The sequence below is a fragment of the Antennarius striatus genome, chromosome 11 (assembly GCF_040054535.1).
Source record: "Antennarius striatus isolate MH-2024 chromosome 11, ASM4005453v1, whole genome shotgun sequence".
Classification (NCBI taxonomy): Eukaryota; Metazoa; Chordata; class Actinopteri; order Lophiiformes; family Antennariidae; genus Antennarius; species Antennarius striatus.
In genome coordinates this window covers 3,128,405-3,146,591 of record NC_090786.1, presented here as the reverse complement: position 1 = coordinate 3,146,591, position 18,187 = coordinate 3,128,405, and the positions used below count along the sequence as shown (strand labels likewise).

Genomic DNA, 18,187 nt, shown 5'->3' with positions numbered 1-18,187 from the left:
ATACAGAAAAAAAAACATTTTCAATGCATAACTAAGTTCAATCACGGAGAATACATGTTTTATACACTTGAGATTTTTTACTAATTTGTTAGTTTCCCTACAGATATTATTAAAGTATGATTTTTTTTTTCTTGCCGTTTTTCTTCATTTTCTATTCGAATTTTATCCCTAGTTTAATCTGTGTGAACTTTAACCCCGGAGTGGGCGTTACGGCGTTGACCTTAATTAATAGTCTCGAAGAAGAAACGAAGGGCGGAAGCAGGAGGAAGGCGCGCGAGTGAGGCAGGCGCGTGAGCGAGGACGGTTGGTGTCAGTGGATGATAACAATGGCAGCAGACGGAGACTCTAAACTGCTGCTGGTTCAGAAACACATCCGGGAGTTCGTAGATTTCCCTAAGGAAGGAATCATCTTCAGGTGAGCATCACTCAAACTACGTGTCAGTTCGAAAGGTAGCTCGTGCTGACAGGAAGTCCGGCCCACACGCACGTGCAGAAATCAAACAGCGAAAAAGATCGTTAATGGTAAACTGTCCGGTCAGGCTGTTCGAGAATGAAAGAATACGTATGTTAAATTTATAAATACATAAATATAGATGTTTTACCCAACAGACCATCTTTAGTAAACTCTACTTTTAATAGAGTTGATCTTCATTTATTATTTGCTTATTTAATTATTTTGTTTGTTTGTTGTTTTTTGTTGTTGTTTTTCCTTGCCTTGCCTGAAATAAATGAATGAATAAGAATGAAATAAAAGTGCAATAAACAGTTATACTCCGTTTGCTAGCATCTTTTGTTGATAAATGTCAATAGAAATATTAGCCTCGAACAAAGCTATAGCTAACTAATTAGCTAGCTAATTAACGCCGGTTATACCTGTTTGGATTAAATACTTGCTAGTAATGACGTCATAGTGTAATAAATGCACTCTGGATTGGAGGAGAAAGGTCAGGCCGTGGCAACCATGGCAACAGGGGTCATACCTGGGCCAGTGTCAGGATGGTTTGACCGGGTGTTGTCTAAATAAAACATTTGGTCAGATCCAGGTTCTGGCTTTTGAAAAATAACCAAAAAACTAAATAAAAGAAGGTTTTCCGGTAGGGATGGATGCTGTTTACTATTGAAATCCAAACTGATAATGATGTACAGATGATGTAACCGTCTCCACTGCAGTGCTTTAGAGCCTTGTGTTTCATACTGACACCCATTATAAAGACAGGATATTGATTTAATGTGTCCCACAGGGACATCTGTCCCATTCTGAAGGATCCAGCCTCTCTGACAGCGGTGACGGACCTGTTTGAAGAACACGTGAAGAGGAACCACCAGCAGGTTGATCTGATTGTAGGTAAGGACACCACTTATCAGCAGAGGCAGAAAGATAACGGCTCCATTATCCTGACAAACTTGTTGGTTCATTAACTCCAGTTTTTTATGACTGAGAACTTTTGAAATTATTTTGAAACTTTGGTGCATTCAAGCCAATCCATTTTAATGAGGTAATTTTATTTAAATTTCAAAGATTCCTCTGCTGATTATCTCATTTTTCCCACCTTCTTCCTTCCACACTGAATGTAAATTCGTATGTTATTTGTTGTCGTGTTCAGGTTTAGATGCTCGAGGCTTCCTGTTCGGGCCGCTGCTCGCCCAGCGGCTGGGGATTGGCTTCGTCCTGGTCCGGAAGAAAGGCAAGCTTCCTGGAGCCACGGTGTCCGTGTCGTATGATCTGGAGTACGGGAAGGTGAATAACAGTCTCATATGATGAAGAAGGCCTCGTGCTTCATCGCAGTTGCTCTAGTGAATGGTTTTATTCCAGGCCGAGGCAGAGATCCAGGAGGATGCCATCGCTCCGGGACAGAAGGTCCTGCTCATCGATGACCTTCTGGCTACCGGAGGTGAGAAACGCTCCAATCTGAAGTACAGTGGAAGCAGATAAGGGTTCTTTCCATATATTACTATCATCTCTTTCTGTTTCTATGGTTACAAGTTGAGGGTTTCTTGAGCAAAATCATTATTGGTTTTCTTGTGGAACATCTCCCTCATGCCAAGGAGGGGCACCATGATATTTTTGAGAGCTAAAAACAATTATGTATTTTGAAAATTTATTTTTCTCCTAATATCTTGTTTAAAATATGCAAATTAACCAGAACGGCTTGAATGACAATGTTTTGTTCGTTTTCTCCATAATTTGCAAGATGTTTGTCATTTTGGAAAAGTTGTTGCTCAGATCCAAGCAGTAACACCCAGGTGTGTGTGTTGCAGGAACGTTGTACGCGGCGTGTGAGTTGATGAGGAAGCAGCAGGCCGAGGTTCTGGGCTGCATGGTGGTCATCGAGCTCAAAGAACTGAACGGCCTCGACAGACTGAAACCCATCAGCGTCTTTTCTCTGGTCCAATACTGAGATCCACAGCCGTCACTGGATCCAGTAACCTTTTTGTGCTTGTCAGTCTCATCTCACTGGATTCCAATCTGCCTCCTAGATATTCAATCGTATGGCGCCGATACCAGTTCATCATTCATATGCGGGGACCATCTACAAACTGTACGACTCAATATGGATTGTTCAGAAACTGCAGTCACTCTATGCAGAACTGTCTCACCAGTACTGGATTACTGTTGCAGACACACCAATGCATGAGGGAAAATGTACTTTAATATAATTTACAGGGAATTCTTTTTAAACTGTCTTTATCTCAACATTAATAGTCACTCCCCACATCCGTGGTCATGTAACGGCTAAAACGCAGCAGCTCTTTGGGGTCAATGTTTGTTTTTAGGGGAATTATTGGGAAAATGTCATGATGTGCCTGGTGCATCATGGGAAGTCAACCAGCAGCATAGCAAAATGCTAGCCTAAACCAGATGTGTATTAATCTAGTGTATGGTTACTAAATTATGACGCACATCGACTGTTGTCATGGTGATATCATGCAGCTTTACTGTTATATTAAATATTTTCTTGCGCCTGCTTGTGACGGACAGACTTTACATCTCCACACATCTGCACCGTAAAGATCTCTCTTCCTTTCTTGTGTGCAATCCTGGCAGGAATATTCTCCCATTACTTCCACATAACGAATGCGATTGCTGGTGTTTTATTTTTACCACATCACATTTAATAAACTGCGTTCAGTGAATAAAAGAATCCGAGGCATGTTCTGACAATCGCTTGTATTTCTTAAACATAATGGAACAGCGACCTTCCTGGTCCTGCAGATGGTTGTTAAACACGAGCCGGAAATGGTTGGTTTTAAATGTCCTGGAGAGACGATCCTGTGTCTGAACATCAGTGTCGACTTTTAAAGAGATTAAAAAACAAAACGAAACCAAAAGGATCTTGTTTCCAACATGGCAGGGTGTTGGGAACATGTCATCCTGCAGCCGTGGCGACTTAAACCACAGGACTCCTGTTTTCACCAATAAAAAAAAAAGTCTCATAATGACGAGGCCTTCAGGGTCTCGTCCAGCGGTCGGTCATTGCAGCGTCAGCTCCTCTCCTCCTCCTTCATTCTGCTGTTCAGTTTGTCCACCACTGCGTTCACCTCCGTGTTCTTGTTCAGCTTCAGGTAGAAGTCCTTTCTGATTGGGTGAATGGTGAGCCAATCAGAAGCCAGTTCTGCCAGCAGACGGACGTGTTTCTCCATCTCACCTGTTAAACGAAAACAACCGGTCAGGAGCGATGAACACAAACGCGATCTGCTGGTTGTCATGGCGATGAACCCACCTGCGCTGAGAGCGGAGCGGTAGCTGGCCACCATCCTGCTGCACACCACCTCCATTATCAGACACGGCCTCTTCTCGGCGACGAAGACGTTGCGGAGGATCCTGGCGAGCTCCGGGAGGCGTGACATCATCAGCAGACGGTCCTCCTGGGCGGGGTTTCGAGTCATGGCCGCCTGGAGCTTCTGGGCCTCTTTAGCACGAATCTGTAAAGACGAGGAAACCACATGATGGACCTGATCGCAGGTTTGAGACGTGACCTGAACATTGTGGAGTCCTACCCTGTCCAGCAGGGACTGGGAAACCCCTTTGAGGGCCGCCGGGACCGGAGGAGGCGGCGTTTGGGGGACGTCCAACTTCTCTTCTTTAATCTCGACTTTCACCTCCGTCTTCAGCGCCAGAGACTCCAGAGCCTTCTCCATCTGGACACACAAACATTTAGATGGTCTCATCGCCGTTCCGTCACACACCCAACGCGTAACCCGATTCGCTACCTTTGGCGTGAGGAGCGAGCGGGCTTTGTCCAGCACCTCCTGAGCCGTCGCCAGCTTCTCCACGTGAGGAGGCTGAGGCAGGGTGCCGGGACGGACGTCCGGCACCGTGTCCACGTTGAAACGAGGGTGCCAGCGTGTCAGTTTGTCCTCCGGGACGGACATCGGGGGAACCAGCGAGGACAGAAACGCCTGCGGGGTAGATGTACATGTGGTTTAGAAATGAGTTCGCTCGGATTCGGTGGTTCAATCCGAATTAAACGGCGCTCACCTGGTGGTGCTGTTTGACGAGAGACACCAGGTTCTGGTGGAAGACTTGTCTTCTCTCGAGCAGACGAGATGCCGACAGGAAGGGACGGCTTTCGTTCAGGTCTGAAGGGGTCGACACGTGACGTTTAGTGACCTGCATTTAAATCGTACGGGAACAAAATGGTGTTTGGGTTCTAACCGGACTGAACGACGGGTTCCACGGTCAGCTGGTAGCTGCCCCGCTTCACGTTGTTGTTGAACGTTGGGATGTTCTTCTCCTGCCTGAACCTGTAGGCGTCGGGGAGAACCGTCTGGATCTGAGACACGTGACTTTCCTCGAACTGCCTGAAGGTGGAGAAAGAAACAAACCCTGACAGTCGGATCCGACCTGCAGGACGCCGTTAAAGACGCCGCATCCCCCCATCCACCTACTTGTGCATCATGTCCTGAACCCCCTTCTTGATCTTGCTGAAGGTGGCTGTCTCAGAGCGGTTGTGCAGCATGGCGACCACCGTGTCCATGCTCCTGAACATCTCAGCTAGAATCTTGTATCGGTAAGGTAGCGACAGGCCCGGGGGGGCCGCCTGGGCGAGGTTGTGGTAGCGCTGATAAGCGGGTTGCTCGCCGCTGAGGGGCAAATAAGAGGAACAAGAGTTTTATATTGTGGCATTTGAGGCTAAATATTAACTTTAAACGTCGGTGTTCCCACCTGTCCGGGACCGGAGGCTCTCTCCCCTCCGCCGCTCTCTCCTCTGTCCTCTTCTGAACTTTAGCCGCGAGCTCTTTGGCCCGCGCCACGCTGAACCTGAGAGCCTTGGCGTCTGATGTGTGAGGCGGGGCAGTTTTAGGGGCATCAGAGGTCGTACTGCTGGGTTCTGCAGCGGTGAGCGAGGGGGAGGAGGATGGTAATGTGGGAGCAGAAGCTGAGGACGGAGTTTCCTCTGAACGTTTCTTGATTTTCTGAAGGCGAGACTTGAGAGCAGCAATGTCGTCCCTAGACAAAGCCTAAGAGGATAAAGGTTTAAACCATGATTATTTATTCTTGACTGTCAATTAATCCCACAAATAAATCAACAACAAATGTAAGGATTGTGTCTCTAAAAATAACAGTTCCATCAAGCAGGCCGGTGCAGAATGTCCTGATGGTCCACAGACGCTCTGTTTACCTGGCTGGTCTGTCCTCTGGTGGTCTTACTGAAGATCTGTGGAGACCTGTTGATCCGGACAGAAGCGGGACCCTCAGCATCTGGTCCAGGAGCAGGGGACGCTGGAGATGCGAGTTTTTTGCTGGTCTCATCAAACTGGGCCTGGAAACAAACACTGCATTAGTTTTACTGGGACAGGAAACTGTTTGAAACAACATCACTGCTACATGTATAATATGTCTGTATGTGATTTATATCTTATTAAAGATTAATAAAGTAGCACCCAAGAGGTAAACAAATGTTTACTTGTCTAAATAATAATTATTAAATCTAATACTTTAACAGGGATCAAAACTACCTGTGGGGAGTCCTGAGGGAGGTCCAGCTTCTTCCTGGCCTTCTTCCTGGTTCCTTTCTCCGGGGCGTTAGTTTTAGCCACCGTCGCCTGCCGTCTCTTCTTGGCCGTGCTGTGCTCGGCGGAGCCCGAAAACACGGCTGTCCCGAGGTCAAACTCGGACGCCGTCCGTTTGGGTGTCCGTGGACTCGGGGGGAGATCTTTGCTGCAGATGGCGGACTCCCCCAACGCCTCGTCGATAACCCGGAGAAACTCCGCGTGGACAGAAGCCGCGTCGGAGACATCTTTGTTTTTAGACGTGGACCTGGTGCGGGCGGTGTTAGCCGAGTCGCTACCGACAGCGGTGCTCCTCCGCGGCTTGGTCGGTTTCACCGGAGCGGCGATGCTTTTCTTCCTCTGGTAATAAAAGTCGGTAACTCGGGCTTGAGACATGCCGCTGCCGCTGAAGCTGGACACCGAGAGCGAAAACGAACACACACGAATGTGTAACACAACGGGAGCCGCGGCGATATAAATACTAGTCAACAACAAAAGACCCCCGGAAATGTTCACGCCGGACAGGAAGAAGAAATGAAGTTTCGCGCGCATTGAGCAAAGCCACGCCCCCGGTAAATCCTAGGATAATTAAAGAAGGAGCGGACCATCCGTGACCTTTACCCGCGCTCGTTTTATGGGAGATAAAGTTTTTTTGTTGTGTCGACATCGATTGTATGTTAGAATGTATTAGTTGAAAGCTGATCCGTTGTTGTTTCACGCCTTGATTGATTGATTATATCACTATTGTCTACTATTGATGAGTTTTCTTGAATCACGTGGTGTATGACGTAACGTACTCGTCCTCCTGTAATTATCCCAGTGTAGCTCAAACAACATGAACAGATGGATTTTTTCAATAAAATATTAAAGTAATAAGTTTGAATGTCAAAGAATTGATGTTGTTGGTTAAAATAATGAAAATTGTGTCTATATGAGAACAGAAAATTTTAATACTGAAAATTTAAAATTCATTCAGTAAATATATTTGTGTATATGAGTCATAAAGTAATGACTTAAAGGTGTTTAAGTCATTACTTTGGGAAACTAACAATTTATAATGAATACTTTTAATTAATTTGTAGATTATTTTTTTTTACATTAGCCAAAAACTCATCATTTTGACATACTAATTCATCATTCTACTGCATTATTTTGGTAATTACGTTATAATTTGGGGATATCTAAACGTTATTTTTGAATAACTGATTAAATATCTTGGTAAAGGTGAATCACTCAAAAACTGATTAATCATGGTTGATTGTCATCAAACAGTCACACCCAGTAATCAACACTGAGGAGATTAGCAGTTTTGCATATTGTAGTCCTTAATTTCGAGACAGCAAAAAAGGAGATCATGACGCCTTGATGAAACCTAATCTGTTACAGTCATATATTTACTTTATTTTTAAAATTAGATTCTAGTTACTGTATTTATTTATAAAGACATCATCAATCACAATGGAGGAGTAGGACCAAAACAAAATTTTCAGAGATGTCAATCTGAACCTCGTTTTGGATCTAGTAGTTTAAATACAAATGATGTCGAGTCAGCGTCACTGAAGTGGGTTTCACTTATCTGTGAAAGGTAAGACGTTCTGTCCAGAAGTAAATGGAAAATATTAACCATACATGTAAAAGAGAAAATAAATCCAGAAATTAGTTGAGGTTTTCAGTTATTTGCTGTCTTCATTGCAAAATCATGAACATAATCTGTAAATGTACTCATAAGACTAATAAAGAATTTTTTGGAAAACATACGAGTAGAACATTTTTAAATAAAACCTATTTCTGTATTATAATTATTTATTCTTTGTAGACTTCAATGAAATAACTGTAATTAAATATAAAGCTTGTTATACAAGGACTTCAGACCGTTTTAAAATGCAACATTTATCTTTGCAATTTTCAGGGAAATATTAATTTGTACTTTCAAATTCAAACCTTATCACTCATAACAGAATTTCAGTAAACATTTAGACGGGGTATTGATTGTTAAATGGAAACCCACTGGCACACACCTTCCAGTAGCTGTAACAACAAACCCGTGCTACATTAATATTCGCTGCAATTCCTTTTTGCTTTCATTCGTTCATTGGATTTTTCCTGCCACTTATGGGCAATGCGCTTCCTGTAGTTTGAGGAGACGCAACGTTAGTGAATTTTTTCAGATATAAAATAAAGGTTAAATACATTATAATTTACATTTTCAAAAATAATTTCTGCATCTAAATGTAGACTAAACATGAATACAATTCAAATGTGCTCATAAGACAGATAAAGAACGTTTTGAAAACATGCCAACAGTACTTTTTCAAAATGTATGGAAAAATTTGACAACAAACAAAGCCTAACTCAAGTGTAGTTGTATGTTCTTTATTCTGGGGTGAGTTTGGCCCATCTGTGAACCAAAGGCATCAGTATAAGCACATTCCTCCAGCGAGGCAGTTTGAACTTGTGGTTTAAGAACAGCAACAAAAATAAAAAAGAATCAACCGGACTTTGTTAATGTTTCTTCAACAAGAACAGCTGATTATTTTTTTTACCCTTCTTAATTCCCCTCTACCTGGATCACAGAACCTCCGCACACTTGGTTTTGCGCTATTGCCCTTAAACCACTGCACCGTCTTCACCTGTCCGCTAGGGGGCGCCGCTGTCGCACAAAGCGGCCCCGCTGGAGAACGCATGACTGCTGTGTTTGTTGTTCTTGCGATATTTAGCACAACAGCGTCAGAAATGCCGGTTTAAAAAGTTTGAAACCCACAACAAGACTTTCAAGAACACATCTTGTCTCATATTAATCCAATTCTTCCTTGTATTGCAGAACCCAGTCGCTTCCAAACGCCTCTGCGCGCAGCACGTGTAATTAAATGGAAGTTGTAAGGCGGTGGAGCGGAGCCGCGTTTGCAGCAGGGAGGTGACCAGCAGCTGAATGGCTCCTCTATGAACGCCCTCAGCCCGACTCGCCTGTGAATCACATTTTCCACCTACAGCTCTGTGACTTGAGCCTGGGCCCCTCCGGAGCCACATCCCGTTCTCTTCCTCTCACAACCGACCTGCTGCGGCCGCGGCGCGCAGACGCAAAACCCCCAGATGGAGCGGCTGGAAACCGGGGCTTTGAAACATGACTAGTCCCCACTAGACTAGTGGATGGTGACAGATGATCGGAATGATGAACTAAACACCCGTTCCTGTCAGGTTCTGTAAGCCATTATGGGGCCGAACGCGCGCGTCGGATCCATTATTTGATTGATTGCGCGCAGATCATGGATCTCCAGGTGATCGTCTGGCTCCTCTACTGCTTTCTGCTGCCCACCGCGCTGTTAACAGGTAGGAGAACTAACTACAGAAAACCCGGAGTAACAACCAACATGTGTCACAACAAAGTTCCGATGACGTGAGCGCTGGGTCTCGTAAAGGATCCTGCTGGGTGGTAACTGGTTTGCAGCTGGAGACAAAACAGTAAAAACTTTTTTGTTGTTGTTCTTTTGGATCCCAAACAGCACAGAAAGTTTCTTGGTGCCAAATGAACAAGGGGAAGTTATTTGGACTGAAGGTATTGGTCCTGTTTATTGGGTTCGGTGACGCCTCTCATTGTGTAACTTGGACTTTGCGGGTTTCATGAAAGGAGGCTTTAGTGTTGAAATATTTACAGGATGAATGATGACTTCGTCTTTAAGTTTCATCCTGACCTTCATTATCTATCAGCTGATCGCAGTAACCGACCTGAACCTCCATAAAACTGATGGGTTAGATAGAAAATGCTGCTGCAGACCCTGAATGGGTCTCCTCTAGTTCTTTCTAGACACCCTTCATGCTGTTAATCTAATACCAGACATATCCAGACCAGGTTCTGGGAGTGTTCCTGAGGAATCTTAGCCCATTCCTCAGGGACAAACTCCTCCATTTCCAGACTATTGCTACCACAACTCCTTCAGATCCCAGAGGTTGTCTTTTTGATGGTCTCTAGAATGATCCATGACTTCTGGAACCAGGTCTCTCTGGACTCGTGAGTTCCAACTGGGATCAGATTCAGCTTTCCTCACAGATGGAGATGTTTTCTTTGTTCTTCCTCCTCCAGAGGATCCTCCGCTGATCCAGAGGCCCCAAAAGGTCCAGTTTTGTTTCGTAGCTCCAGAGAACAGCATTCTGGGTCGGATCTATATGGTTCTGGGGATTCTGGGTCAGCAGTGGTGGACACTTTGAAGTTCAGACATAAGACTCTTTTGATATAGTGAGCGTATGAAGATTGAATGTGTCTCTTGTGAGGTGGTTGAATATTTTAAAGCCTGCAGAAGCCAGGAATTTATTATTTCTCATCTAGAACTACCTCGTTATTCCCATCAGATTTGAATTAAATTTGATTTTGAGGTGGATCTCAGGCCAACGAAGGACAGGTGAATTTTTGATGTGGGTTTGGAAGCTTATGCTTACTTTCTACAGCACTTTGAGATAATAAAATATTACCAAGACAGCTAATTTTGTTCCGTAAATATGGAGCATGATCTTAATCTGAACCTGGATTTGGATCTAGGAGTTTAAAATACAAATGATGCCGAGTCAGCATTACTGAAGTGGGTTTCATGTATCTGTGAAAGGTAAGACGTTCTGTTCAGGAGTAAATGGCAAATATTAACCATACATGTTATCTACGCCTGAAAAAAATAAATAAATCAGAAATTATTTGAAATTTTCTGTGATTTGCTGTGTATTGTAAACTTTAATAAATATTGTAAAATATTGTAAATTATTGTCAAGAATATTTCTTCATTTCAAAATATTTCTTCTTTCTTAATTTGCATGAATTATCTATAATTAAATATAAAGCTTGTCATACTTGTGTCCATTCTAAAAATTCAAAAATTTTCTTTGCCATTTTCAAGTAAATGATTTTTTGTAATTTGTTCTTTCAAATTCAAACTTTATTACTCAACATAGACTTACGGTAAACATTTAGACGCTGCATTGATTGTTAAATGGAAACCCACAGGGAAACATCTCCCACTGGTCGTAATGACTGACCCGTGCTACGTTAATTATTTTTTTTTTTGCCGCAGCATTCGCTGAATTTTTCCTGCCACTTATAGTCGCTGCGCTTCCTGCTGTTTGAGGAGATGCAACGTGAGTGAATCTTTTCCAAGGCTGTGTGGTTGAGCAGGCAGCGTTGGACCTGTGATGTGGAAAAAAAGGAGTGGTTGAAAGAAAGTTATGTAATTAAGGGTGAACTATGCTGGACGTTTGGTTGTAATTTGTCAAAAACTAAAGGAAAAGTGATGCAGAAGGAAATTTTGTCTCTGTCATTTGTGTGGAAGAAATATCAATGTTGTTTCTGACTTAATCCGTATGAATTACCTTTCCCTTCATACCAGGAGGACAAAGTCATGTTGAACTCAACGTTAGTGACTGTTGAGCAATTCTTTTGCTTTCTCATTCATTTCATTAGAAATGTTTTTGAACAACTCATGAATGGCCTGCAGGAATCCAGCTGAGAGTAAAAACACCTTAAATACCCATCATGCCTCAGTGGTCAGAACCAGCTCTGGTGTCAGAGGCCATGTCTGAAGCGGGCCGATGGTTCTGCTTCAGACGTTTCTTTCTCGCACGTCTGTGAGCGTTTCCTGACAGGATGTCACTCGCCAGACGTTTCATTGTTTGTTTTGACGTTTCACTTGAACTTCTACTGAGTCAACGGAAGTGAAATGAGTCAAGAAAGCTGTCAAGACACACACACACAAACACAAACACACAAACACACACAACGTTGCAGGTATCCAATGCTGTTTTTTTCCCTTATTTTTCTGTGTAAATTTTTGCGAAACAATTGCTTGCGATTACCGAACTTTTTGAGGATGTCGCTTTCATACTTCATGGAACTTTATTTGTAACCAGGGTTGGACACTTCACTTCAGCCTTTACTGAATGAACAGCCAATGAGTGACAGGGAGTGCAGGAGGAAGGTGTGCGGCCCAGGTTTACGGGTGGATCAGAGCCTTTGCCTGCTACAGCACCATAGCCTCGGGATGCTGCTCTATGGACTGAGCTGAACTTTCAAAGATATGATTGTCGGTGTCAGAATTACAGGTTGAGCAACACCAGGCCTGTCATTCTGTTTAGGTTAAAAGTGTTAATCTCAAATGCTTTCTGGGAATTCTCAGAAAATTGGACTTCTTCTTGGAATTAAAGTTACGACTAGGTCCTTGGAAAGTTGTGTGCTCAGACTGTTACTGCTCAACAGATCTCCAAAGACAAAAACAATTAGGATCATTTTCTTCCTCTGCTTTAAAACAGGAAAAAAATGATTACATAACTCAGATATAACTCAGCAACGAAAAAAAAGTCCAGGCAGATACGACTTGAAGTGGACGCTACGATTGCGTGTTCCTGTGAAGACTGAACTAGATACCACTACTGCTAAGTCTTCTGGCTGTGCACACAACCAGGGGGACTATGGCGTTAATCCGCTGTCCTATAATTGCCTCTTGCTTGAGTTGGAACACCGAGGGACAATTAACTCCTTAAATGGTTTAATGAGCCTTAATATAAAACAAAGTCCTAAAATCACCAGGATAGATGTAAATGAAGATTCTGGGTTGATCAGTCAGCTTTTAAAAGTCGTGGGGTCGACCACGCCTCCTCACTAATGGAAAAGTTGTACTTTTTGCATATTTGCAAATTCTGCTCATACTACCTCCGTTTCTGTCAGACTGCGTAACTCCTCTAACGTTTATAGTACAACGACACCTTGGTCTTCCCTGAGTCCAAAGTAGATGGCATGGACGAGTTTGCAGCGCTACGTTCTGTAGCCTAACAAGTATGGGGCAAAATATCTGTCCATCCATCCATCTCTCTCTGCATCAGTCTGTTTTTTTCCATGTATCCAGCCTGAACAGGTTATTCCAGATTTCTTCATCTCGGCAAACTCATTTTGCCGCTTGAAACCACAGTCTTGTTCTTTGGGTGACTAACCAGAGTTCTTGACCAGAACTGAGACCTTGTTTTTTTGCCTTTGATGGTCCAGTAAAAAGATCCACATTGCTGGTGATGGAAAAAACTTGTCAGTGCTTTATATGTAGGGCAACAGGTTGGTTTGGGTCAAAGACCATCCTGCCACAATGAGAATGGAACCCAGATACTGTTGATGCTGACCACATCAATTAAAAACCGGCCAGGTTCCAATTGTTCCCTTACACAACCTCAAAAAGGATTGAAGAACACCCAAGTTCATTGTACACAAGCTTCAAAGGGAAGTCAGTGTGTTTGTTCTGTACACTTTAATCTGGAAAAGATAGGAAGAGTGTTGCTGTACCAGATGGAGTATCTGAAGTGTATCTGAAGAGTATCTGAAGAGTATCTCAAGACTATCTGAAGAGAGGACGATGTATTTGTATCACTCGTTCAACTCGTACTCCAAAGACGCCGGGACGCAAAATGTGTTCGTTTTCTAGGCTTTTTAAAAATGCAATTCAAAGAAAAATAGAAAGACCATATCTGTGATGGTATGAGGATGGGGGTTAGGGTAACCTGCATGTCTGTGAACGCAACGTTAATCCTGAAAGGTACACGCAGGTTTAGAAAAACATCGGTTGCTGTCCAGGCCGTGTCTTTTCCTGTTGATTCCAGCAGACAATGAAACGACATTCTGCAGCCTTACTAGACCGACCTGCCTGCAGGCGCGACCTGTCCTCCCCTGGAAATGTGTGGTTCTTTATAAAGAACGGAATACAACAGCTGGAACCTGAGACATTTAAGTAACTAAATACGATGCAAGAAAGGGATGGAATCCCACAACGGTGGGAAAAAACTGTCCAATGTTTGCAGGAACCGTATTCAGAAGATGTGTAAGAATAATATCTTGTCTTTACCCAGGTTCAGATTGGTGTCTAATCTGGTGAGTCAGAGCCGTTCCACACTGCAGCACTTTAACAAGACTTCACGGCTCAGTGACAGATACTCAGTGTTTGAACTGCGAGGCTGGAGGGAGTAATCCAGATGGAGGAGGGATGAGCGTTTCAAAAGTTTAGTCTAAATTGGAGGGAGGGATCTTTTTGGGAGCTAACCATCAGTGGACCAAGTTCATCTTGTTATCGTGACACCATCAGCAGAAGGAGTCGCAGCTCTTCTTATGATGTGAAAATCCTCAACCCTTTCCTGACTTCGCGGGGGCCAAGTCAGATTTTCCGAAGCGCTGGCCTCTTTCTCTCCGCCTCACTTTTTAATGGTGAAGACATGCCGTTGCATGTTTGAGCCAATGCTCAGGGAGCGCGGCGAGCTGGGAGAGTTCAGAGCCAGGACAGTGTCTGCTCCAGAGCTCTGACTGGCACGTCTGTAATGGAGCATTAACTCATGGAATATCTGACCACAAAAATGACTTTCTGGGAAACGTACCATGCCATGTAAACACGTGTAACCCAGAACAAAAGCTGTTTTGGGGAACAGGAACAATCGTCAAGGTTATCTCTTTATCGTTTACTGTACTATAATCCAACTCCAAATCTAGAAATCTACCCTGGATACAAACTTCCTCTTGTAAACAATCATCTATTGTACTGGTTCTACACCAGTTTGATTGCCAAGAACTTTAGAGACTGAGGGCCGGTCCGCTGGCAGACGGTTCCCGCCATTTGTGAGTGGATGTTTCTGTTGCAGCGATCAGAAATGATGACTTAGACATGTGAGAGTCAAAGCAGTCCAATAACATACCAAAATACTCATCGACTTCCCAGTTTGACACTGGAACGGACTGGAATTGTTGCAGCAGCGAATGAAAAAGTGGAGCTAATCAAGACTAGAGGACAGGTTGTCCAGTTTTAGCTCAAGACTCTCACTGCATTGGAACTTCATGGCTAAAATCCAAACAGCAATATGTTGATAGCGATCTCAGCTCAAAGCCAACTCTCATGCCTGTTCTTTAGCGTTCGGAAAGTTAGCGTTAACTCTATGTCTAACGCTAGCAGCTAGAAAAACCAACCAGGAGCTTCGAGGAAACAGAAACAAACAAGCTTGTAGTGAAAAGTTGTCTGTTTCTACTTTAACAATCCAATAACTGTTGCCGTCGGCGACAGGTTTGTGTATGATTTTGTCTTGTTTGTTGAGTCACTGTTGCCACGAGTGTGTTCATTAATCACCTCACCGTCTGTTCCACGTTCCACTTCAGCCAACCGTGCTGCATGAAGACAGATGAAAAGATGAAATCCATGTTCCCCCCCCTGGGGGGGGGGGGGCAATCTGGTTCTTCTGATGGTCTCATGCTTGTGCCATAAAAACACATCGCACCTGCACGATGGGTTCCAGACGGGGGGGATATCCCTGCGGTACAGTAAGACTGTAGTTTCAGCTGTGCACGGACAAGCTAGGGCAGTTTGACCAACTCGAGGCCAACTTATATTCAAAGGATTTATGTTATAACAGAAAGACAAACATATTTTTTCTTTGCAACTGTAATGTTTGTAACTTGAATAAGTAATAAATTCAGAGTAATGTAACATTAAGCAGTAGTTACATTTACAATTTTGTGGCTTCCCATGGCCCAAATTTGACTAACAGTCTTATTCCCATGACCATCAATAACTGGAGGTCTACAGTGAGAGTTGGGTGTAGGTTCTGGTTGCTCTTCAGTGGATCCTGTAATCATAAAAATGTCTGCATGTGCGGCGTGTTTGTTTTTCCTGTCGTGGGGCCGCGGTGGGAACCCCGCAGCTATGTCAGCGCCCATGTGAGCGTAAGGGTAGGGATGATTTTCACATCAGCTGCTCACAAATGACCTCCAGCGCCACCACAGCGACAACAGACTCTAATTAGGTGGCGCTCGGAGCGTACGTGTGAGAGAACGGAATGAACGTTTAAAAATGCGCGTTTGGCCATCTTCTTTTCCACAAAAACAGGAAATGTGGACAGCGTGTACCCAACTGTTGCGAACTCGTGCACGAATGTAATTTTCCATTTGGGGTTGGACAGAGTCTTCATCACACGTAGCTTCACTTTTTGTGAACATTCCATAGCAGAACTTTAGGGGGTTTTTCCCTCTCCATTCTGGGAGGAATCACCTAAACAGAGCAGATGGGATATAATCACATCTTTTTTTATTTTACCTGCATGTTGAATCCTCTTTGGCATGTCTGGGCTTCGCCTTTTGATATCTCCATCAAAAGGAACGGACTCGCCGTCTAGCCAGCTCACAGCGGATCACGGGTTTAGTCTTTTATTGTTCTCTGTAAGACTCCATGTGTCGGATCTAATCGTGTTTAAGAGCTGACTTTTAAGAGCTTTCTGCAGCTCGAGGCTCGTAAAGAACAACAACACAAACACATCATCGCGGCGTCCTGGATGTCAGGCAGAGATTTAGAAACGCCGCGTAAAAGTAAGGTTTGACATTTTTGTGAGATGGTGTATCGCCGTTCAGATGATACACCGCATAAGACGGGTGACACACAGTTTCCAGTCATCATAAACTGACTATATAGTTCAAAGTGGATGTATATGGAATGACTAGAAGCTATAGAAAACTTTCCAGCAGCTACAAATAGCTTTATTAGCCCGAACCGATAGAGGATACATGTTCAAACACAGTTAACATGGCTTCCATTGGTAAAGTAGGTTTACTGAAGGAAAATAAAGTTCAATTTATTGATAAGACACACTTTCATTACCGTGTTGTGTCAGCGAGAGTCAAATATAAATGTTAAATCCAGCCTGTTGAGGCTTAAGAGACAAAATAATTGAATTAAACTCCATTTCTAGCCTGTTTTTATCACAAAGTTAATAATATACTTAGCAGAAATGTGTCGGTGTTGTTCCAGCTGTGTTTTCTTACTATTGTGTGTGTGTGTGTGTCACTTCTATTAAATAAAGATTTAGCTTCCTGCTAATGGGTAACCAGGTGTAAACACACAAACTGTAACGCGGCGACATGTGTTCCAGTCTCAGGCTGCTGTCAGACCTGACGTCTGGATAAATAAATCCATGGAACTTCCGTTCATCGACTCTTCTCTGGGTCACCAGGGGCGGGGGGAGGACAGGGTCACTGAGGGGGGAGACTGGAGCTGATCCCAGCTGACAGTAGGTGAGCGTTGGGACACATCCTGGAAAATTTAGTCAGGAAAACTCCCAACCTTTTGTCACGTATTCACACCTACGACCAACGCAGCTTGAATTCAGATTCATCTGAGGGCGGGATCTCATCTCCAACAGAATCGAGAGAAAACGTTCAGAAGTTTCGCAATCAGTGAATCATAAAGAGATTTTCCTTCTGTGTTTACTTGCATTAGTTTTTTCCTGGCAGCTTTCTTTGGGTCTTCTCCTCACACATCATGGTGTCTTGTATTATAGTTCCACCCAATAAACATGACCTGTAATCGTCAAGAGAGTTTGGATATCAAACATTTGGGTTCCACACCTTTAATTGTGGAATGAGTCGACAAACCCGATCAGAAACGACAGGAGGAACAGGATGGATGTTGGACCTGCAGATGTTGGGGTTGTGCACAGAGAGATAGGTGCTGTGGCTGCTGCGTGGCGTTATCATGCGTTTCCACAGACAGCGTTTTGGGTGGATCTCGATTAGCTGGACAGACGGGTGGAGCTCCTCAGCACCCAACAGCTTCTGGTAAACAATAATGAGATGCTCGGCTCTGAAGTCCATCTGCAGGAATCGGACCTGATCCCAGTCCTGCATTTTCCCTCTAAGAACACATTTTAAAGCAATCTACATGAGCGGAGGAAGGTGTGGGAGAAGATTAGATTAGATTTGACTTAGGTTTTATGAGAATGTCAAAAAAATTGAATGGATTTGTTCTAGATTTTCTCTAAATTTGATTCAATTTAGATTTCTAGATCCTGCTGAAGCCACAAACTCCTCCTTGATAATAAAAGCCAAACACTCTTATTCGTTCATTCCCAGCGTGACCTTGTCACATGGGTCACCATTGAGTCTGGATTGATATTTTCACTACAGTGAGCAACCAAGAAGGGCACCAGCTTTATAATGCACTCCTTTCTTTATCCACTTTATGATGTTGTCATCTGTTATTTTACGAACCGGTCCCGAGAATGCCTCTTTTGTTTCAGTGAGTCATATCTTGACTACACAGAGATAAGGGAGACATTACTGAGCACTGAGCTGTTACAGAAGTCTTAAAGTGATTCATTCCCCACCTGCTTCTGTATTTTACCAGCAGGTCACATGACCAACCACATGAGT

The 18,187-nt window shown here is 43.6% G+C and overlaps 3 protein-coding genes across 5 annotated transcripts in view; 2 read left to right on the top strand and 1 right to left on the bottom strand.

Annotated features, from left to right (window-relative positions):
• The first annotated feature begins 223 nt into the window (after positions 1 to 223).
• On the top strand, positions 224 to 3,148 carry aprt (adenine phosphoribosyltransferase). Its single transcript, XM_068327306.1, has 5 exons — positions 224 to 415; positions 1,242 to 1,345; positions 1,605 to 1,738; positions 1,814 to 1,892; positions 2,260 to 3,148. Exons 1-5 carry the CDS (start codon positions 318 to 320, stop codon positions 2,397 to 2,399), a joined length of 555 nt encoding a protein of 184 aa, XP_068183407.1. The 5' UTR covers positions 224 to 317; the 3' UTR covers positions 2,400 to 3,148.
• Positions 3,149 to 3,310: 162 nt separating this feature from the next.
• Positions 3,311 to 6,646, bottom strand: cdt1 (chromatin licensing and DNA replication factor 1). The gene is made up of 10 exons (XM_068327305.1): positions 5,962 to 6,646; positions 5,625 to 5,765; positions 5,168 to 5,463; positions 4,891 to 5,085; positions 4,658 to 4,803; positions 4,481 to 4,581; positions 4,213 to 4,401; positions 4,000 to 4,140; positions 3,723 to 3,924; positions 3,311 to 3,647 (listed from the first exon to the last, which is right to left on the bottom strand). Exons 1-10 carry the CDS (start codon positions 6,544 to 6,546, stop codon positions 3,484 to 3,486), a joined length of 2,160 nt encoding a protein of 719 aa, XP_068183406.1. The 5' UTR covers positions 6,547 to 6,646; the 3' UTR covers positions 3,311 to 3,483.
• A 1,726-nt stretch (positions 6,647 to 8,372) lies between these two features.
• Positions 8,373 to 18,187, top strand: part of piezo1 (piezo type mechanosensitive ion channel component 1 (Er blood group)) — a 38,574-nt gene continuing 28,759 nt past the window's right edge. For all 3 annotated transcript variants that reach the window (XM_068326640.1, XM_068326641.1, XM_068326639.1), the window contains exon 1: positions 8,373 to 9,321. In XM_068326640.1, the coding sequence (XP_068182741.1) occupies positions 9,258 to 9,321 (64 nt within the window). In that variant the 5' untranslated portion in view covers positions 8,373 to 9,257. The remainder of the gene's footprint in view (positions 9,322 to 18,187) is intronic.